The sequence below is a fragment of the Trichosurus vulpecula genome, chromosome 2, assembly GCF_011100635.1.
Source record: "Trichosurus vulpecula isolate mTriVul1 chromosome 2, mTriVul1.pri, whole genome shotgun sequence".
Classification (NCBI taxonomy): Eukaryota; Metazoa; Chordata; class Mammalia; order Diprotodontia; family Phalangeridae; genus Trichosurus; species Trichosurus vulpecula.
In genome coordinates, this window is record NC_050574.1 from 124350962 (window position 1) to 124374045 (window position 23084).

Here is a 23084-nt window from a genome sequence, read left to right on the forward strand (position 1 = left end):
AATCCTTCTCTTCCTGCTTTGATAAATAAAAGCTAATTAAGTCTGACTTGTTAATTCATATCAACCGATAATCATTGTTGGATGCCCAATGGTGAGGATTTGTGAACAAAAAGTATTAAAGAGACACCTGCTTCCTTATCCACTCAGTGTTAGTGCCTAAAACCTGGAGGGGGAGAAACAGCTTTCCTTGGGGGACCCAGCCTGCCAGTACGAATGAGGGTTTGGGGAGAGTACCTCAGAGATGATCTAATCCAGTCTGTACAACATCCATGAGAAGTGATCCTCCAACTTCTACTTAACCACTTCCAATGATAGGAACTCATTTCATCTCAAAAAACAAATATTCCATTCAGGAGGGATGGTTTATTAGAAAGTTCCCCTCATACTGTGCTTTTCTATTCTTATATCCTCATATGTCAGTAACCTCTAGAACTCTTTTAATGTTGTTATACAAGGAGCCAATGGATTGGACTAGATCATATCTGAGGCACTTTCCAACTCAGAGAATGTATGATCTGTGATTTTAAATTTATCATAGAAATCTTTTAAATAGTGAGCTATGTAAGGGATTTATTTATTATTTAAAAATAGAGTTACAACTTTATAGAAACACATTTAATGTTGTCTCATCAATGTCAGCTCTTACTAAGAACAGAATATTTCATAAGTATGGGAGAAACTTGTTGATCTGATGAACGCTTAAATAGACAATGCTTGGCTCTAACAGTTCACTCAGACGCTATAGTGAGGACATCGAGCATTACACAGAGAGAAGAATCTGCGGAAGAAGTGTCTGGTTTTTCACAGGAGGAAATAACAAGGCAATATGTCTTTGCTTTTAGTTATTTATATGCCAGTGCCCAGAGCTTACGAAATCAACTGAATTTACCATTTTATCCCAAATATGACCTCCTAGGTTTTTCCTTTAGTGGGATGAAAGTCATGACATCATTGGCAAGAGAAATGTTCAAAAGAAGCAGGTCAGAGAGAATGGTAGCAGAATGGCCACAGTATGCAAAAGGGAGAAGTGGGAGAACTGGAGGGAAAGCCTCCCAGCGTGTAGCAGCTACCCCAGTGCCTCCATCCTTGGGAGGAGGCACCTACTTCAGTCTGGGTTGTCATCAGTCTGCCCCTTTCTGAGCACAGCCCTGGACTGTGCTTGGAGGTGCCTAAATGCCTCTCTTCATATAATCCCTCACCTCAGCAACCTGGAGATCAGGAAGATTTTCAGAATCATAGTGATTATTTCACTGCCCCAGTTTAGGTAATTGGAGGCAAACTGTATTTTAAATATAAGACCCAACAATTTATTTTCCAAATGACTTCTTCCAGAAACAGAAGATTGTTTTAGCAGAGGTGGCTTTAACACTGAAGATCCTTAGTATGTCCTTGTTTCATCAAAAAGAGATTGTAATAGAGAGGAGAAAAACGTGAAGAAACTTTGAAGGCAAAAATGAGCTTTGCTGTGAATGTTCTTAAACCTAAAGGGGGCCTGCAAAAAGAATGTGCTTTGAAGGTTTGGCAGAAGCCATTCTTGTCAACTAGAAAGCAAAATCTATTGTCAGAAAAATTTTTAAAAAAATTTAAAGCACAAGGATGCTTTGAACTTGGAGTATTGTCATCCCCATCCCCAGAGGTTGAGGGAAGTGGTGTTCCAGTTAGTGAAAAAGGCTGAATGTGAATTTCAGCGAATGTTATACAGGTCACTAAAAATACAAATAACCTTTATCTTGTGGGCAGTGTCTCAGAACAACAGATTTGTAGTACTTCTGCTTTATATGACAGTTGAATCATTGTACTTTGATATTCACTGTACATGGACAAGACCAGTGATTTCCATTATCTAGAATGCTTCTGAGTAGAAAAGTCTTTCTTGATACTTTGGACTTCACCTCTGAACTCTCCATCAAATAATGACTGAAATCAAACTGTTCAAAGTGGTTCGTGAATCAGACTGGCTTAGTTTCTTTTAGATGTAATTAGTATGTGGATTTGGAAGAAAACTGTTTTCAGGAAAGGTAAAAGGTGATTGTCGTTTAAGAAAAATTTGTAAAGAGATTCAAATAGTACCCTTTTCACAATATCAAATTGTTTTTCTTCATGAAATTAATAGCATCTTCTCATACATACACACACACGCACATACACACACATATGCATATTTTAGGTTTTTGCTTCCTGAACAACTATGTGTGCATTGTAACTTTCTAAAACGTGTGTTTTCCCTTCATTTAGTTGGGCCAGGGACAGAACTTTCACAAGGGGCTTCTTATTTAATTTATGGTTTAGAGAGGTTTTCTCTTTGATACTGAAAAGCTATTTTTTTAATTTTTAGGTTATGCAAATTTTTTGAAGCTATGTGAATGTGTTATAAGAAGATACAGCATTTTTTCTTCAGTGTTTGAGGCTATTTATTTATAAGGCTTGTGAAGGACTGGTGATGGCCCTGGATGGAGTGAATGACCTTGGCGTCTTCAATGTCTGACCAAGATCTAAGCGCTCCAGAGTGCCTGCTTTAGCCACCTTCATGGCTGTTGGAACAAACTGTTCTCATCCACTCATTCTGCTGGGAGATGTCTTCACATGCTTGGGGTAGACATCCATCTAATGGGTTTGAGGCCTGTCAGTTACATTCGGCCTGGTTTAGCCCTTCTACTGAGGTGGTTTTACCAGGGTGTGGCTGCTGAACATGCTACAGCTTCTTGGAGCCACAGGTGAGAGTTGGGTGAAGGTGGACACCACAGGTGGATCAACAAGCCCTTGTACCAGAGGTTTTAGTCTTCTGTAAATACCTCATACATGGACTGGTGTAGGGAGAGATTTGAGGCAGGGAGACCAATTAGGAAGCTATTGCAAAAATCTAGGAAGTTCATGAGACCCTGGACCCTGATGGTGGCTGCATGAGTGGAGAGAAGGGGTCAGATGTGAGAGATGTTATAAAGGTAGAAATTCAAGATTTGGTAACTAATTGTGAGGAGTTGAGGGTGATGCCAAGTTACAAACTCAAAAGACTCCAAAGATAGAAAAGACCAGGCACAACATGCTACTAGCCAGGGCTAATGAGAATATATCTGCCTGAATCTTGCACATCTCCAAGGAACTTTAAAGTGAAGGGAAAGGGAGAGGATTGTCTACAATGCAGCTATCATAAAGGGAAGCTACAGTGTAGAAAGTCGAATTGCAATTGAGAGGTATATTCAGCCTAAGGAAGAAAAGAATGAGGGAGAGGGGTGAGGAGTGACTTTTTTCCAATACATGAAGGACTATCTTAGGGCAGAAGGAGGAAACATCCTACTTGTGCTAGAGTGGACAAAACTAGAACTAAGGGAGGGAAGTAGTAGCATAGGAAAAAATGCATAGAAGATCCCTGCAGCCTTGGATACTGTTGATCACCCTTTCCCCCTGAATGCTCTCTTCTCTCTAGGTTTTTGAGGCATCACTCTCTCCTGGTTCTCCTCCTACCTATCACACTCCTCCTTCTCAGTTTCCTTTGCTGGATCCTCATCCAGATCATGCCCTCTCATCATAAGTGTGCCTCAGGGTTCTATCCTGAGCCCTCTTCTCCCTGTATACTATTTCACTTGGTATTCAGCAGCTCCCATGGATTTAATTACCATCTCTATGCCGATGATTCTCAAATCTACCTTTCCTACCCCAACCTCTCTTGTGACCTACAGGCTCACATTTCCCATTGCCTTTCAGACATTTCAAACTGGATGTCCAGTAGACATCTTAAACTCAATATGTCCAAAACAGGACTCATTATCATTTCCCCCAAACCCTTTCTTCCCCACCCTTCTTTCCTCTTACTATAGAGGACAACACCATCCTCCTAGCCTCTGAGGCTCAAAACCTAGCTGCCATCCTGGACTCCTTACTACTTCTGTCTGCCTTGTCCAGTCCGTTGCCAAGACCTGTCTATTTTATCTTTGCCACGTCTTGCAAATATGCCCCTTCTGTCCTCTAACACTGCCACCAGTCTGGTACAGGTCCTCATTAACTCCTTCCTGATCTATTGTAATAGCCTGCTGGTGGGACTGCCTGCCCCAAGTCGCTCTTCATTCCAATCCATCCTCTATTCATTCACCAAAGCGATTGTCCTAAAACACAGATCTGACCATGTCATTCCCCCATTCAGTAAACTACAATGGCTCCCTAGTAGTCCCTGCATGATCAAATACAAAAGACTCTGTTTGGCTTCATAACTTTATAACTCTCCTCCCTTCATAACTTCATAACTCTCCCTTTCCAGTCTTCTTGTATCCTACTCCCCACATACTCTGGTCCATTGACACTGGCCTTCTTGCTTTTTAAGAAACAAGATATTCCATCTCCTCGTTCTGGGCATTTTCTCTGGCTGTTCCCATGCCTGGAATGCTCTTCCTCCTTATCTCTGCCTAAAGGCCTCCCTGGCCTTCTTTAAGGCCCAGCTAAAAGCCTGTCTTCTACAGGAAGCCTTTCCCAAACCCACCTAATTTTAGTGCCTTCCCTTTCTTAATTATTTTCTATTTTTCTCCTTTATAGCTTGTTTTTACATATTTTTTTGTTGCTTCTCCTTTAGATTTTGAGGGTAGGCATTGTGTTTTGCTTTTTTTTTTGTATTCTCAGAGGTTAGCCCTGTGCTTACTGAATAATTGATTGAGCAAGAGATGTACTATAGTGTATAGGGAATCATGTGTACCTAATGCCATTCTGGCTGGAATGTAGATAGTGGGAGGGGAGTACTGTATGATCATTCTGAAAAGAGAGGCTGGAGCCAGATTATCCAGGACCTTAAATGTTACGTAGATTACCTCGTGTCTTATCCCTGGAGTCACAAGGGAACCGTGGAGCTTCTTTAGCTTAAAAGATACAGGGGGCAGCTAGGTGGCGCAGTGAGTAGAGCACCGGCCGTGGAGTCAGGAGGACCTGAGTTCAAATCCGGCCTCAGATACTTGACACTTGTACTAGCTGTGTGACCTTGGGCAAGTCACTTAACCCCAATTGCCCTGCCAAAAAAAAAAAAGATACATGATCAGACCTGTGCTTTAGGAATATATGTTTGGCAGCTGTGTGGAGGATGTGTTGGAAAAGGGAGAGACAGGGTCCAGGGAGGCCAATTGGGTTAGCTCAAGAATGTAGGCCTGAATGAGGGTCTTTGTGCTCTAAGTAGAAAAGGGGACTAATGTGAGAAACGTGCTGGGATCCCGGAACCAAAGAGGGAGAAACACGGCAGAGAGGATTTGGGTGAAGATCAGTGGAGGCACAAATAGAAATGACATTGTAGTGTATCCCAAACTGCCTAGACAGAAAGAAGAAACAAATGAGGAGTATGGCCCAGAGCCATGCTGGAATAATCAATCTGGACATTTTCTGGAGAATTTTCTGCTAAAAGCAGAGCTGCAAATAATTTCTTGGCTTGTCTTAATGAAAATGTCATGCTTTCAGAAAGGTAAGAGAATTACTGTTCTCCTGGAAGAGAATTACTATTCTGGACTCTAGTGGGAGCTTGGGTGGGCTCCTGGGGCTATTGCAGCTGTTGTGACCACAGTCCATATTCCACCCTCAGACCCTTGGCTCAGTCCTATTTGGTGCTTTGGATTATAAAAGGATTGGCCTGGGAGTGGGGAAGGTTGTTAGAAATATTTTCCTGAGCGCTACTGCCTATTGGGGCCTTCAGTTCCTGACAGTGATCACAAATATTCTTTTTATTCTTATGTTATGTTTTTAAACTCAGTTATTAAGTGTTTTAATTGAATTCTGTGGTTGACCAGTGACTATTACATTAAAAAAGGCCAAACTTGAATCAGTTAGAATAAACCAAATTTAGGTGTTACCCAAACTATAAATCTTATTGCAAACTCAAGGTGAGGTTCTCATCAACTGGTTGCTAAAGTTAAAATGCTGAAAAGCTTGAAGGAAATTACCATCCCATTTTGGAATTTATGCTAGAGATAGAAGCTAGGCGAAGTCTTACATGAGCTCTGAATTTTCTCAACATCAGATTACAGAGGCAGAATCGGTAACATACCATAGACAGAAATTCTAGAGAAATCAGCACAGGATGGAGTGGAAAGCTCTCCAAAACTAAATCCTACAGACACATAAACAATTCTGACAAGAACAGGGTAGAGGGAGTTTTCTAAAGAGACTAATGTGAATGTACAGGGAACTTAAAGATTTGTTGAATTCTAAGAAGATGTGCAGAAGATAGAAGCAAAAGTAAGTAGTCAAGAACAAGTAGCAGTTTTTGGCACAGTTTTCTAAGAATACGTGGCCAGTGATGATGGTGGCTATATTATGGAAAAAGGAGGTGTTGAGGTGAATGAAATTTTAGTAATCGGCATATAGCACTTTAAGGATTGTAAAGCACTTTTATATAAGATTATTGCATTTGAGCCTCCCAGTAACCTTGCAAGGTAAGTGCTGTTATTATATCTTTTTTACCGATGGGGAAACAGAGAAATGAAGTGACTTGCCCACAGCCTAGAAGCTAATAGGTTTCTGAGGCAGGATCTGAATCCCGGTCTTTCTGACTCCAAGACCACAATACCATTCTGTCTGTCAAATAAATCCAGCTCTTATGTGTTTAACTATCATCTCTAAGCTGATGATTCAGAGAGAGAGAGAGAGAGAGAGAGAGAGAGAGAGAGAGAGAGAGAGAGAGAGCTAGTGCTAGCTTAAAAGATAGATAACATATCCGTCAATCAACTGATAGATGGGTATACCTGTTGATTAGTTGATCACTAGATAGATGCCTAGATGTACATCCAGCCTATTCCCTCTCGAGCTTCAGTCCTGCATCACCAATTGCTTCTTGGATATTTCAAGCTGGATGCCTGGAGATATCTCGAAATCAACATTTCCAAAACTGAACTAATTTTCTTTCCCTCCAAACCCCACAATCTTCCAGACTTCTCTGTTTCCGTTAAAGGCACCACTATCCTTCCAGATCTGCAAACTCAGCATTATCTCTGATGCCTTACTCTCCCTCACCCAGCATATTCTGCAAGTTGCCAAATTGCCATTTCTACCTCAGCAACATCTCAGCTGATCCAAGCTTTCATTATTTGTTGCCTTGATTATTCAACAGCCCCCTAATTGGTCACCACTCCAATCCATCCTAAATACTGCTGCCAAAGTCATTTTCTTTAAGTACAGATCTAACCATGTGATTCCTTTATTCAGTCAACCCCTTTGTATACCTCTTGCCTATAGGATTAAACATAAAGTCCTCTGGTTAGCTTTGAAGGCCCCTAACAACCTGAATTCAACCTATCTTTCCAGCCTTATTGGACAATACTTCCCCTCCTGTATTCTGCAGTCCAGTCAAACTGGCCTTCTTTCTGTTCCTTACTTATGATGTTCTGTCTCCTGATTACATGCCTTTGCTCTGGGTGTTCCCTGGACTTAGAATGCATTCCTTCCTCAACTTTGCCTCATAGAATCTTCTTTTTCCTTTAAGATAAAACTCACTTTTCATCTGAAGTGCCATCTTCTACACAAATCCTTTTTTGACCTCCCAATGCTAGCTCCCTTATTCCCAAACGACTTATTTAATTACTTTGTGTACGTTGTATTTATCCATTTCATATGTATCCTGTACATATTTATATATTTTCTTGTCTCCATCTTTGACTATAAGTTAATCATAGGGATTGTTTCATTCTTTGTACTTGCATCCCCAGCACTTGGCAAAGTAGGTGCTTCATCAATGCTTATTGACTGACTGTTGATTGAAGTGATGACGGTCCAAGATGATGAATAAGTAGAGATGCCCAGTTCTTTTCTTGCTTCTGTTTTCTCTGCCAAGAATGGGCTTTGGATTGGCAAGGACAAAACAAAAATGACTAATGGGGAAATGAAATCCAAGGTAAGGAAGGAGATAGGAAGAGAATATGCAGCTGCCTTTGATGAGTTCAGCTCAATAGGCCCAAGTGAACTCTATCCCTGGGTGCTAAAAGAACTGGCTGATGTTATTGCTAAGCCACTCTCAATGATCTTTAAAAAGATGTAAAGTATGGAAACATACCATGTGACTGGAGAAGGGCAAATGTCCCAGTTTCCAAAAAGAGAAGAAAATAGGTGGAGCCTGCCATCAATATACCAATGAGTTTTTACTATTCCTGATAATATTCTAGAATGTGTTATTAAAGAGATAGTTACTAAACATCTAGAAAAGGATGAAGTAATCAAAAGGGGATAGAAAGGCTTAATCAAGAACTGGTCATGCTAGACTAATCTCATTTCTTTTTCTTTTTTTTTTTTTTGATAGGGCAGTGTTAGTAGGTGACTTCTTAACCTTTGTAGTATCTGCAAATCATTAATCTTCTTGAGCCTCAAGTCCCTTTTCTATAAAATGTGCTAATGGTACTTCTTGTATAACTTTTGAAGTTGTGAGGTTCAAATGAGATACAGTATACAAAATGCTTTTTAGATTTTGAAGTTCTGTACAAATATATGACGTTTTTGGGGGGTGGGAAGAGGAGGAAAGGTTAATATGAACCAATGGTTTTGTCAGTGTGGGTAACTGTCAATATGGAAACACTTTCCACTGATACAAATTACCATTTACCAAATGCTAGAGATATTACCTAGAATTTTTCAAAGCACTTGAAAAAGTCTGTTGTGCCATTGTGCACAAAACAGAAAGATTGTAACTACACAATAAGTACAGTTAAGTGAGTGAGGCGCTAATTGAAGGATCAACGATTAATCATTAATGGTTTAATGTGGCCTTGGAAGAAGATCACTGGTAGAGTGCTCTAGGGATCTGTGTTTGGCCCTATGTCCCTTAATATTTTGATTGATGATTTGAATAATGAGTAGATGGCATGTTTATCAAATTTGCAGATGACACAAAGCTAGAAGGGATAGTTAACACATTGGATAATAGAGTCAAGAACCAAAAAGATCTTGGCAGGCTAGAATATTACACTGAATCTAGGAAGATGAAATTTAATAGTCATAAACGTAAAATCCCGTATGGGTCAAAAAATCAACTTTATAAATACGAGATGGGAGAGCTATGGCCAAAGGATATAGTTTTCATTTTGAAAAGCTCATTGGGGCTTACTAGCCTCATTTATATGAAACAAAAGTATGAAAAACATGGTAGCTAAATATTAATATGATCTTAGAATCATAAATATAAAACTGGAAGGGGCCTGCTAGTCCAACACTCTCATTTTACAATTAAGGAAATGGAAGTCCAGGGAAAATTTTAACTCAGACCCTCTTACTCAAGCTGATGCGTTTTCCACTGTACATGAGTGGCTATATTGATTGAGAGATATTGTCCAAAACAAATGAAGACCTGCTGTCCTCTTCTCTGGTCAGCCCTCTTCACAGCAACTAGAATGATAAAAAGTCTTGAAGTTATGCTATACCAGAATCATTTAAAGGAACTGGAGCTTTGTCAAGAAAAGCAACAAATTAAGAGGCAGATGACAATCCACCTTCAAATATTTAAAGGGCTTGGTAGAAAAGGAATTAACTGGCTACTCTTAGTCCCAGAAGGTAGAGTTGAGAACAGCGGTGTGAAGGTCACAAGAAGGACATCTTGAATCAATCTGACCAAAAACTTTATAACACCTTGAGTTCTCCAGAAGTGGAATGGACTGCTTCAGAAGGCAGTGTGTTCCCTCTTCATTAGAAGTCTGAGCAAAGACTGCATGACCAAGACAGAATCATAGAATTTGAGAGCTGGAAAGTACCTGAGTGGCCACCAGTCCAACTCATACAAAAAAGGAATCCCTACATACCAAGTCAGTGCTCATCCAGGCCCCTACTTGAAGAGATCAGCTCTTGTTTGATCCTACTAAGCTATTTTATCTAACTCCTTTCAGTTTCAGTTTGTAATCATATGCATTCCACTGTTTTGTTCTTTTTTCTCTAGCCTCCAAGGATTTGGTATCCTTCTAAGGGTAACTTCTTTTTCAACTACAATCTGTGATTCCTTTTTCCCAGTTTTGTGAGACATAGGGCAGAAATCATTCCCATAACTCAATCCCACACTTATCTCTTTTGCAACACAATAATCAAATAGTTGTTTGGTGCCAGTTATGGGCATTTGGAGAGTGTTATTTGGGCCAAGGAACTATAAAAGTATTAAGATACATCCCTAACTATAAGGAACACAATATACAGTATGGGGAGGGCCAGGTCCATTCTGGGTGAAATTCTCAGAACATAAAAGAAAACATAAAAACTTAAGACTCTTAAAATGTTAGAACTTTAAAACCATAGAATAACAGAATCTTAGAGTCACCAAGTGCTAGAATATTAACGTCACAGAATCATGGAATCTTATAGGGACTCTTAACATCAAGAATAAATAACCAGAAACAGTAAATAAGTGCTGAATACTTGGCCAACAGAAATGCAAAGATTGAGATCCTGAATAGCTTCATAAAGGAAATGGCATTCAGGTTAGAGGTGGAAAGTAAGATTTGGATCAGAGGAGAAATGAGCATCGTGGGTGGCAGGAATGGTATCAGCCAAGGTTGTGGGAGGAAATACAGTTGTCTAGAGTAGATAGTTTGTGTAGAAGGGACAGGGTTCTTGGAGGCAGAAGAGTATCACTGGAGCATTTTGAGTTGGGAAATTTGGTCAAGGAGGATGTACTTTGGGAAGGTCAATTTTGTATACTTGGAAGGATTGATTTGGAGGTAGTGGAGACTGGCATCTTTCTTCTCTCTCTCCTTTCCTCCTGATTTCAAACATTAACAGTATGTTCCTATGTAAAACAAAACATAAATGTCATCTAACCCTGATGCTTTTTGTCACTGAGAAAGGTCATTTATCACAGGTAGGTTGTATAGAAGTTGTCAGGTATGGTTTAGATTAGATGGCTTCTGAGGGACCTTCCAACTTGGAGATCTTTTAAGAGCCTTGGATTAAGATTCAGGAATGTTTGGTTTAGGTTCTGGTCCCAATTCAGTTTTCTTCATGTACTTGAACAGTTCACTTCCCTTCTCTGGAGCTCCTATAAAATGAAATGTTTGGATATGTGATCTCTAAGATCTCTCCTCTTGACATTCAGATTCGGTTTTCAGATTCCCAGATATCCTTTTCTTTGGTGGGACTTTTGATATATGTTCAGAGCCTTGCTCATTTCAGAACAAGAAGAAAAAGGAACACAATCAAAAAGGTTATTCTTAGATGTGGAAACAAAGTTCATCTGCAGTAACTTGATGCCTTTTGATTTTTCCCCCCAAGTTATTATTGTGCTTCCTACCCCCCAACATATTTGTCCTTGCACAGAAACGGTAATTCAGTCCTCCTTATAGGGAGGGCCAGGTCCGTTCTGGGTGGAATTCTCAGAACATAAAAGAAAACATAAAAACTTAAGACTTAAAATGTTAGAACTTTAAAACCATAGAATAACAGAATCTTAGAGTCACCGAGTGCTAGAATATTAACGTCACAGAATCATGGAATCTTATAGGGACTCTTAACATCATAGTATAATAGATGGTGGAGCTGAACCAGGATCCTAGTCCTTCTGGTCGGTCCCATGCTCAGATCACTTCCATACTTGTCCTTTTAACTGAGGCATGGCACATGTGTCATCAGAAATGGACTAACACAAAAGAAATACTTAAAATGCAAAATATTACTAAGCGAACATTAACAAGTACTTAAAACATGAAATGGTAGCATGACAGAGGACTCACAGGAATCTACAAACAAGTAAAAAAAAAACCCAACCAACTTGTGATCTATCACTTCTCTTAAGAACATGAAACATGTTGTGGGACCACTGAACAGACTGAATTTTTGCCTCAGTCCTCACTGTCCAAACATTCATTGGAAGTCCATCTCTTCTGGCCATCCAGGTATGCATGGCTCATGCCCTGGCTGTGTTCATCTTCTCTTCCAGGTAGGGTATAGCTGCAGGCAGCACCTCCCACTGGGCAGCACCCAGACTTCTTAGTGAATCCTGACTTTTGAAGAGTATGAATATCCATCTCAAAATTGCTATCAAGGGGAGTAAAACAAAGCAGAAGAGGTAGTTAGGGACTTAAGATAGAGTCTCAGGCTAAGTAGTCACTTGCCCTCATGTTGTATGTTTGTAGCCATAATAGTTGCTGCTAGAGAGAAGGAGAAAGAAAAGAAATCTCTGCACTGCCTTTGTTTGGAATAGTTGGAGGCCCAAGCTTCTCTTTCCCTTTTCCCCTTTTTCTCCTTTGCACTGCGCCCCCCTCCGCCCCAAACCCAAGGGAGCCTCTGGTCTTGCATGCCTTTTAGCAAGAGGCTAAAAACACATGTGACCAGAAGAGTCACTTCCATTGCCGGGGCAGGAAGCTGGTTTTATTCAGCCCCTGCTGTGCACAAAACATTGTTAGGAGCTAAGGGAGACATACATGTAAGAGTAGTCTTGCCTTACTTAGTTGGGATACATGAATCAATCAAAAAGAGGTATGAAGAACCCTGGACGTCTTTCTTAGAGGGAGTCAGTGTCAGGCACAAATAAAAACCAGTGAGATAAGTTCTTACCTCATGACCCCCCTCAATAGATCCCTACCCTTACACACAGTTTAGATAATATTAGGCCCTTGCCCTCAAGGGGCTTACGATCTGGTTGAAATATAAATCACAACAAAGATAACTATTATGTGTAATGTTACTTGATAAGGGAATTTTTTTTCATACAGACTTATGATTTCATCCATGTAAGCACACATGGATGTAAGCAAACATGTAAGGAAACACTCTCCAAAGAAGCGCAAAAAGTATCTGGCAATTTATAGTCTCAGAGAATTGGCTGTGGGTGATTAGAAATTAAATGACTTAAATTTTTTCATGCTTCAATTAAGATTGAACAAATGAAGTTAGAACAAACGAACAAACAGACTAAGTTACAGATTTAAGTAATGGTTTTGCAAAATCTTACATTTAAAAAACTACAAGGCTACATTTTAAAGAAGTCACAATGGGCTAATTGAGGAGAAGAGAATTGCATGTGACAAAGGTAACTAAAAGTTCACTGTCAGAGAAATTCTTCCACAAATAGAGTTAGCTAAATCACTTGGAGGGTTTAAAAATTTTTGTTGATTCTATTCTAACTCTGACCCTTCTTCTTCTCTTGATTTCATATCTCAGAAGTGTTAAAAGCCGTTCCTTAACACTCTCATTCCATATGTCAGGTTTTAGGTAGATGAGGTTAATATTTAGAGAAAACAGGCTTCATTCAGCCAAATGTTTCAGGAAGAATGGCATAATAAAATTCAATAAAAGGAAGTAAAAAATTCTTATAACAAGGGCAAAGCATTTAATTATAAGGGGAGCCTGGCTAGCGGGACAAAAGGAGAGAACAGGAGGAAAAGAAGAGAAAGTGAAAGAAGTCCAGAGAGAAATCAAGAAGATGAAAGGAACAAAGAAGGCACGAGGGAGGACAGGTGGGAATGAAAAGAGAAATAAGAGGAAAGTGTTGGGGGGGAGAGAAAGGAGGACAGGAGAGAGACAGAGAGCAGAGGAAGAGAAAGGGCAGAAAGAAGATGAGGCAAGAGAGATTAAAGAAAAAGTGAACCGTTTCTGGGTTTCCTATATCCATAAACACCTATTTGTCTTCCTGCAGATCATTTAGAGAATTCTAGAGAATCATCAGAACTAGAAGGGACCTTATAGTTCCATCTAGTCCAACTTTCCCATTTTACAGAGGAGAAAACAGAGGTCCAGAAAGCTGGAATATCCTGTGCAGGATTATACCAATAATGAGCAGAGCCAAGTTTACACTTGCTGTCTGGGCTTTAAAGAGAACTCAAAAGAACCTGTTTTATGCTCCACGCCAGGGGGTGCTGTTTACAAAAGAAAAGTCATGTTGGAGATTGTCAGAATTGGCAGGAATCCTAGAGATAATTTAGTGCCAAGTTTTTCATTATGTTGGTAAAGAGGCTGAGGTCAAACAAGGGGCAGGAGTATGCTTGAGGTCAATTAGGAAGTCACAAAGCCAAGACTTGAACTCATATTTTCAGACTCTGAGGCAAGCGTTCTTTATACCCCCTATTTTATTTCTGAGCTATGATAGAACAAAGCAGTCCATTTATAATTAGTTCCCTTAATGACCGAGAGGTCGAGTTTGGATGAACTACTCCATAATAATTATATTCCTTCAAAGAGCTTTTCCAGTCACATTTTCTCATCTGATCTTCATTCATTCAGCAAATATGTTTTGAGCATCTACTGTGTACAAGGAAGGCATTTGCCAGCCCCATGAGGGGAGACTAAACTGATATGTATTTTGGCCAAGACCAGTGATTCCATTAATATAGGGAAGTCGATGAGGAAACTGCCTCTACCAATGCAAATCTGCACCTACTCTGCAATTTAATAGTATTAGAATACTTGAGGCATTGACATGCCTGTGGTCATACAACCGATATATGTTTGTGGGGGAGGGAGCATGGTGAACTTCAACTCTCAAGTTTTCCTAAGTATTTCTTAGAAATATATTTTCTTGTTATCTTTTATTTTTATATCACCTACATTTCCCATTGTATTTCTCTCTAATCCCCCTTACAGAGGGCAGTACTTTAGTTTTAAAAATAATTTTCAAAGAGAAGGGAAGCAGTTCAACAAAATTAAGCAACATATTTAAAAAGTCTGACATTATATGCATTGTTCTGTGGTTATGGCTCCTGCCTCTATAAAGAAGTAGGGAGAGGTACCTTGGCATATCTCATCTTTGGGGTCTTGCTTGGTTATTATAATTTCACAGGTTTGAAAAAAATTCCCGTTCTTTTATTTACTTTGTTGTAATTGTTTATGTTGTTCATCTGGCTCTGCTTACTTCACTTGGCCTCAGCTGTATGTTTTCCCATGCTTTTTTGTATAATGTGGGTTTATTCTGACCCCATTATCTGAGGGCCAGACCTGTTACATGCCGCCCCCCACCCCCAAGCCCTTCCTGGATTGTCCTGAGCCTTTCACTGCTACACCAAACTCTATCCCTTTAGCTGGGTTTACTGTCCCTATTTTATATATGAGAAAACTGAGTCCCAGACTTGAGGCTACGACTTCTTAGGGTAATGGAACTGGAAAGGACCTCAGCTATCATCCAATCCAATCCCCTCCCACCCCTAATTTTACAGATGAAGAAACTGAGTCCCAGGAACATTGTGACTTGCCTAAGGTGTCACACAAGTATTGTCAGAGGCAGAATTTGAACCCGGGTCCTCTGACTCTAAAGCTAGTGCTTTTTCCACTGTACCACATAAGGTGATAGAGTAAATTCATGGCACCACTGGGAGTCAAAAGCAGATCTCTTGCATTCTAATCCAAGACTCTTTCCCTCATATCATCTTGCTTATCTGTTTCTAGCACGGCTTCAGCTGCTTGTCCATGCATGTTCTTGGTTCAGCTGCTGTTAGGAGAGAGAATGCTATTGTGTCCACTAACGTGAAATCTTTTTTTTTTTTGTGCCCTTACAGGATACACAGCAGGAACACCCTACAAGGTCCCTCCCACCCAGAGTAACAATGCACCGCCTCCCTACTCTCCATCACCTAACCCTTACCAAACGGCTATGTACCCTATTCGAAGTGCCTATCCTCAGCAGAACCTGTATGCCCAGGTATGGGAGATCCACGTGTACTTTCTCTCCTACATGGACAACTCCATATTGGTGGGAGGAGAGATATGAGGTGGTCCAGGGAGACCCAGTTTTTCCCAGAAATATCTCCCCTACTGAGTCCCTTAAATTGCATTAGAGTGTTATTCCCTTAGGGTAAGGGTTGCTTTCCCTACTCTGTACTTTTAAATATAAGTCCTTAAAGGAGCAGTAAACGTATAGATCATAGAGAGAGAGTGTGTGTGTGTGAGTGTGTATGAAAGAGAGAGAGAGAGAGAGAGAATGTTAGAACACAGAATCTTAGAATAAGAGACTAGAATAGGATATTAGAAAGATCTTAGAACAGAATATCCAAGATCAGGGAGGGACCTGGGAACATTGAGTGTTAGCTAGCATACAGAATGTTCAAACTGGAAGGACTCTCAGGATCTTAGAACATAAAATGTAAAAGGTGGAAGGGCCCTTAGCAAATAGAATACGTGAATATAGAATGTCAGAAGTAAAAGGGACCTTCTAACAGAACACTAGAATTGAAGGGGACATTAGAATACCAGTGTCAGAACCTGCAGGCTCTTTAGGACTTGGAATGTGAACGGTACCTTCCCCAGCCCTTAGTTCAGCTCCTTCATTTCTAGAGGAAGTGGAGGCCAGAGAAGGAAAGTGACTTGCCCAAAGTCACAAGGTGAGGCAGTCCCAGAGCCAGGACTGGAGCGCAGGTTTCCTGAACAGTAATCATAATAATAATTATATATATCAGATAGCACTTTAAGGTTTGTGAAATGCTTTACAAATATGGTCTCATTTTATCCTCACAAGCCTGGGAAGTAGATGGTACTACTGCCCCCATTTTATAGATGAGGAAACTGGGTCAAACAAAATAAATGACTTACCCAGAGTCACATAGCTAGTGTCCGAGGCTGGATTTGAACTCTGGTTCTCCTGGTTCTAGGTCTAGTGCTGTATCTACCATGCCACCTTTCACATTTTACAGCTTTAGTCTTGGCGTAAGTCTAGCCAGGCTTCCTTTCCTCTGTCCCTTCCTCTCTTTTGTCACGTGTTGATTTATATTTCCCCAGGGAGCTTATTATACGCAGCCTGTGTATGCCGCCCAGCCCCATGTCATCCACCACACCACCGTTGTCCAGCCCAACAGCATTCCATCCGCCATCTACCCAGCACCTGTGGCTGCTCCCAGGACCAATGGGGTAGCAATGGGCATGGTCGCTGGCACCACCATGGCCATGTCAGCAGGTGAGTGTTGTTTTTGTTGTTCCAGGCTAGGGAGAGAGAGGGGTGCTTAAGGTTCCTTCTAATGCTAAATGTACCCTGAAAATAGTTACTCTTCAACCCAAGTAAGGATTCGGTATTGGCTCCCACTTAGTCTTCTTAAATGCAGATTCCCCCAGAGAGAGGTTACATTTAAGTCATAAGATTTAGAATTGGAAGGGAACTTATAGATCACCTAGTGTAAGTTCCTCATTTTGTAGCTAATTAAATCAGGGGCTATTGAAGAGAAAGGACTCGCCCCAGATCACAGAGATAGCAAACGGTAGAGCCGAGATTTTTGTCTCTATATCCCCATACTTATTGAGTTGAAGTGCCTCAGCTGTCTCACCACCCATTAGCTGGTAATGAAACTATTCTCTGGTTTCTTAAATTCGAAAGTTAATGGCCTTTTCTCAGCCCTTATCCTTCTTGACTTTTCTTCAGCTTTTGGTCAACACTATTGAGCAAACTTTCTTCACCTATCTTCCTCCCTTGGCCTGCATGGTGCTACCTGCTCCTCATTGTCCTCTTATCTGTTGTCTATTCTGTCTCAGTTCCTCAGAGCCTCCTTAATTGGTTCATCATTTATCTTTCACCTCCTAAATATTAGTGACTTCCAAGGTAAGGTTTGGTCCTAATCCTCCTGCTCTTTCTCTAAACTCTCTCCTCTTGTTATCTGACCCACTTCTATGAATTCAGTTACCTCTGCTTAGATGACTTCCATATTCTATGTATACAATCCTGAACTAACTCCTGGACTCCCGGCCAATATCTCCAGTTGTCTGGTAGACATCTCTGTATGGTTGTGCCATTGGTAACTCGAAACCAGCATGTCCAGAATGGAACATAATCATATAATGTAAAATTTCGTACTTCCTAATGATAAAGAAGAAATGGAATTTTTCACTTCCTCCTCCCATTCCCACTCCTGCTATATCTGCCTTTTCTCCAAACTTGGCTGTTTGTGTTGAGGACTTTATGATCCTCCTAGTCTCCCAGTCTTGGCATCACCCTTGATGCTTCCCTCTCTCCCATATCTAGTTAGTTACTAAGTCTTGTTGAGTCTACTTCCACAACACTCCTAGCACCTGCCACCTTCTCTCTAGTTATACAGCCATCACCACAGGTCAAGCCTTCGTCACTTCTCTTCTGGCATATTGTAATAGCCTCTTAATTGGTCTTCCTGCCTCCAGTCTCTCTTCTTTCCAATCAATCCTCCACACAGTTGCCAGAAATAATCCCCTCTGGGATAAAATACAGACTCCTCAGCCTACCATTCAGAGCTCTCCACAGTCCGGTGCTATCTTTCTTTACAGCCTTACTTCAGATTGCCCCAACTCCCTTCACTCACTGTGTATTTCAGCAAAACTGGGCTACTACCTCTTGCCAAAACTTGGCCTTCCATCTCCCACCTCTTGACATTTTCATAGGCTGTCTTCTATATTTGGAATGCCTTCCCTCGTTGCCTCTTCTTTCTAGCATCGTTTCCTTTAATGCTCAGCTCAGGGGCCTTCTTCTCCATCACACCTTCCTTTCTTGTCGCCCCTCACCCCTCGTGCTCTCCCTCTTCAGATTATCTTGTCTTGTACTTAACTGTCAGCATTTTGCATCCTTCAGGTTGAATGTAAGCTCTCTGAGATCAGGGATGGCTTCATTATTGTCTTTGTGGTCTCAGCGTTGAGCACAATGTCTTGTAGCAGATGTTTGTGGTACAAAGTACTTTTTTCCTGGTAACTGTGTAGCACTAGTATTATTATCTCCAGTTTACAGTTGAGTAAACTGAGATTTAGAAAGGTGAAGTGGTCATCCAACTAATAAGGGCCAAACCTGGGCCACTGTGATGAGATTTGTTTTCCTTTCTTCATCTTACTAGGTACCCTGTTAACTACACCACAACACACTGCAATCGGAGCCCACCCCGTCTCCGTGCCAACGTACCGGGCCCAAGGGACCCCCACGTACAGCTACGTACCTCCACACTGGTAAACTTCAGCAGCCAATTCACGTGAGTGGCAGTCTCAGACTTTATCCCATCTTGCAGCCTGAGTACTCCCTGCTTGACCCTTGTCCAGGTGGTTTTTCTGTTAGGTGATGAGGAGGTGGAGGTAGGAGTGGTAGCAGCAACAATAGGGACTTTGCCCTAAACTTTAAGTAACTTCCTCCAGAGCCCTCTTAGAGTATCGTAGAATCTCAAGTGTTAGTTAGAACAAAGAGTGTTAAAGCTATGGAGGATGTAGGTCAATTCAACACATATTTATTAAGTACCTCCTATGTGCCAGGGATCCTCGAAAATAGAATGTCAGGGCTTGAAAAGAATGTAGACCAATCTAGTTCAAGCCCTTTATTTTACTAAGGAGGAAATGAAGGTCCAGAGAAAGGAACTGACATGCCAAAGGCCAATCATTTTAATGGCAGAACTGGAATTGGAATCCACATTTTCTGACTCCTAGCCCATGACTTTTCCTGCCTTTCACAGGGACAAATGGGAATTAAGAGAAGGGAAAAGCAGCCTCCTCTATGTTTTGTAGCTAAAGCATCACAAATCCTTGAGACTTCAGTGGTCATCTAGTCCAGTCTTACCTGAATGGGCATCCCCTAGACAGTGCCCTCCCTGACAAATAATAGTCTAGCTCAGGGTGGGGAGCCCGTGGCCCTTTAAGTCCTCAGGTGTGACCATTGACTGAATCCAAACTTCACAGAATTAATTCTTTTATTAAGGGATTTGTTCTGTGAAGTTTGAATTCAGTCAAAGGCCTGTGCTTAAGGATCTAGAGGGCCACATGTGGCCTTGGGGCTAGCCTCTGCTTGGATACCTTGAGGGGTGGAGGGAGCCGATTTTGTTGTAAAACAGCTCTTACCCACCGAGTAGTTCTCTATGTTGGACTGATATCTGCCTCCCTGTGGCTTCTCCTAAGCTTGTGTGGCCCAGCTCCCATTCAGCTGAATTACTTTCCCAGACTTACCCTTAAGGGTCCAGTGAACGTTGCAGGACTGGGAAGTGTGGTATTTCCCTGAAAGTTCCACACGGGGTGAGAAGGGCAGGGCACAGAACAGGATCATGTAGCACTGATCAATAAGGTTATTAGTAGTAGCTAATGGTGTGAATCAGAAACTATGATCACAGCTCAGATTTCTAGAGCGCTTTACAGTTTATAAACCCTGAACGAATGAATGAAAAAGCATGCATTAAGTGTTCACTCTGTGCCAAGCTCTAAGGATACAGATAAATAAGAAAGTCATTGCTCTCCGGGAACTTACTGGGGGAAGACAAAACATATAGGATAATGGTCTGGGGAGTCTCAGAGGTGCTGAAAGGAGCAGTGCCAATAATGTTGCAGTTCTGGGCCTGGAGTGAGAAGGAGGGGGAGGGAGGAAAAGGGCAAATGGTCAGTGGTGGGACAGGTGCAAGAAATAGGCCCATGTGGAGCGTGGGGCTGGCTGAGACCCACGGGAGGTAGAGGGCCAGGTGATACACACACCACCAGCCTGGCAGCCAGGCGTAAGAGGAAATGAAGGGCCAGAAAGAGGAAGGTCAAGGTCACGCAGGTCAGGGAAACATCCTCAGTGCCACAGCACCTGCCTCCCACTTCATTTGCCCTTCTCACTTAGAGAATCATGTGCATGGAAAATGGACTTCCCACTGTCATCAAATGGGACATGGCATTAGCAGAGCTTTAACTTGGATATTCCAAGATCTTTTCACCTTTGGGGTGTTTGGCAAAAGGGTTGCATTTGGAGTCAAAGGACTTGGGTTCAAATGTAGCTTCCGCTACTGACTACTTATGTGAGTCTGGACAAGCTAATTACTCTCAGTTTTTTCTTCGGTAAAATGAGGGGGTTCGGATTAGGTGGGAAGGGTTGAATTAGATGACCTGAATTCCCTTCCTATACGGACATTCTGGAATTCTCTGACCAGCTGATATCCACCCTATCCCACACCCCACTTCTAAATTCTTTGATTCCAGGTAATGACACTTTCCAACATTCTTGTGCCCAGTAAGAAGGATTCTTTTTTTTTTTTACCCCAAATGTGCTTCAGTACCCCCCGTGTATAAATGATCCTGTTCCTTAATATTCCCCTTTGTTTCTATCTTGTCTTCACAGATTGGGAGTCAGACATGGTATGCAACAACTCAAGTCTTACACCCGGTGCTGGCATGATTCCAGACCAGCGCCATGCCCGTCTGCAAGAACAACAACCACTGAAAAGTGCCAGGGTCACTTTATGCATCCTTTAGTGTTTGGGGTTTTTCTTTTTTTTGGGGAAAAAAGCTGCATTTTCTGATCTTCTCTTTCTTCCCCTTGTCCCTTTCTGCCAGCCCACTCCCCGCCACATCCCCCAAATGACGACCCTCACTCTGACCCTGGCCAGTGGTCACAGTCTCTTTAGTCTTCTTATTTCTAGGCCCAAGCGTTCAGTTTTGGGGTGGCGCGCCCCTGCTGGTGTTTTGTTTTGAGTTGTTCAGCCAGTGACTGGGCTTGTTTGTTTGTTTGTTGTAGCGAGAACGGTGTGTGGTATGGCAGGTGGTCTTCATTCTGGTTTGACTTCCTTCTCTTGTTCTTCTGAAGAGTGGGGGGAGTGACATCAGTTGTTGACTCTTCCATACCATGAAACAAATGAAACTCGTGTCTTCCAGAGAGCCGTCGTGACCAATCCTAATCCATCATCCAAAGCTGGCCCATCGATAGTAATCCAGAACTTGTGGGAACGTTAGCAATGGGACACGTTAGTTTTAGGACATAGGAAGGCTTTGGATTTGTTCCTCATGAAAGGTCGGACTGCTTTTTAATAGAGGGATGGGGGTGGGAGGGTGGTGGGGGGGGAGAAGGGAATGGTCTTGGAGGCCAAGGGATAGAAAGAAAAGAGGGCTACAACTGGAAACTGGCATAGGATTGGCAACTTTGTTGTAAGAGGTCTCATTGATGGACCTTCTAGGTATTAGACCTTCTGGGTTCTTTTGGTGACCAGAACTTGAGGGACTGTCAGACCTTCTGGGTACTGAATCTTCTGATTACCAGACCTTGAGGGTACCAGACCTTCCAAGTACTGGACCATCTGGGCGTCAGACCTTCTGATTGCACTGTGTCATAACCAGGCAGTTCCTCTGAGGTCAACTGATGCTTGTAACAGCCCCCGATGGCACAGGTGGATAGAAAAGAAACACAGGGATCTCAAGTCATGCATCAGGATGTCTGCTTTCCAAGGCCAGCTATTTCCTAGGTGGGAGATGAAGTCGCCAGGCCCAAGCACCCAAAGAGAGCCCAGGAGATCTATCACCCTGAGCTGACCTTCCTAGGGGAGGAGGAGCAAGAGCTGGTGGGGCATGGGGTCCGCTCTTGAGGGGGGTGTGGTGGCATCCTGTGATGGAGACCATACCACCGCCACTTGTTGTTGGGACGAACTCTGGCATGTTGGGGCGGGCACAGCAAAGCAGATTAGGACCAGAGCACCGCAAGTCCTTGCTGCCCAGCACCGGGTCCCAGATGCTGCTAACACTATTTTGTTCATTGAAGAAGTTATTGAGTAACATTTGAGGTGCTTCCAGGGAAAGGACTGTGGGGGCAGTGAGGAAAATAGGGTGAAATTGGGATCATGGAGCAATAGCAATAAACATTTCATAAACTCATGGAGCTGGAGGGGCTGTTTTGTCCAACCCCTTCCTTTTACAGTTGGGGAAACCAAGACCCAGAGAGGGAAACTGACTTGCCCCAGGTCACACAGCAAGTGAAGCTCCCTGGAGAAGGGGCAGACGGTGTGAGGGCTGGGCAGCAGGTGGGCATAAAGCAATAAAGATATACAGCCAGAGGGAGGAGGACACGGTAGAGGAGGAAGCATCTTTTGGAAATAACACTGAAGGTATACGGCAGCTCACCCTCCTGAAGGCCAAGGAAAGGAATGCAGAAGAGTTCCCAATGGGGCCAGAGAATTGCAGCACCTCAGCATGGCCTAGACTTCGGCATCTTCCGGGGGCTGGGGGACCAAACATCCCTTCAAGCTGGGATAAGAAAACAATGCAGGTTGTACTCAGAGGAGGGGGACATGCTGAGAAAGGGAGATGACCACCTGAGGTCCCCAGACCCATCCCAGGACAAACTCCTGAAAAGCTCCTCAGGTTGGGACCACTCAGATGCTGGCCAAAGCTTGGGAAAAGGTCAGTCTATCTACTGCCCTCCCTGGGTTGTTTTGGGTGGGAGGGGGAAAATCTTGGTGTTTCCCTGGGATGTTAGATGAAGTGGAATTGCAAGGAGATCTTACTGCTTAAAA

At 42.2% G+C, this 23084-nt stretch overlaps 1 protein-coding gene across 4 annotated transcripts in view; it reads left to right on the plus strand.

Moving 5' to 3' along the window:
* FAM168A (family with sequence similarity 168 member A) overlaps positions 1 to 22446 on the plus strand; it is a 201358-nt gene extending 178912 nt beyond the window's left edge. For all 4 annotated transcript variants that reach the window (XM_036746209.1, XM_036746211.1, XM_036746208.1 and 1 more), the window contains 4 exons: positions 15414 to 15556; positions 16630 to 16804; positions 18693 to 18824; positions 20924 to 22446. In XM_036746209.1, the coding sequence (XP_036602104.1) occupies positions 15414 to 15556; positions 16630 to 16804; positions 18693 to 18805 (431 nt within the window). In that variant the 3' untranslated portion in view covers positions 18806 to 18824; positions 20924 to 22446. The remainder of the gene's footprint in view (positions 1 to 15413; positions 15557 to 16629; positions 16805 to 18692; positions 18825 to 20923) is intronic.
* The last annotated feature ends 638 nt before the right edge of the window (positions 22447 to 23084 follow it).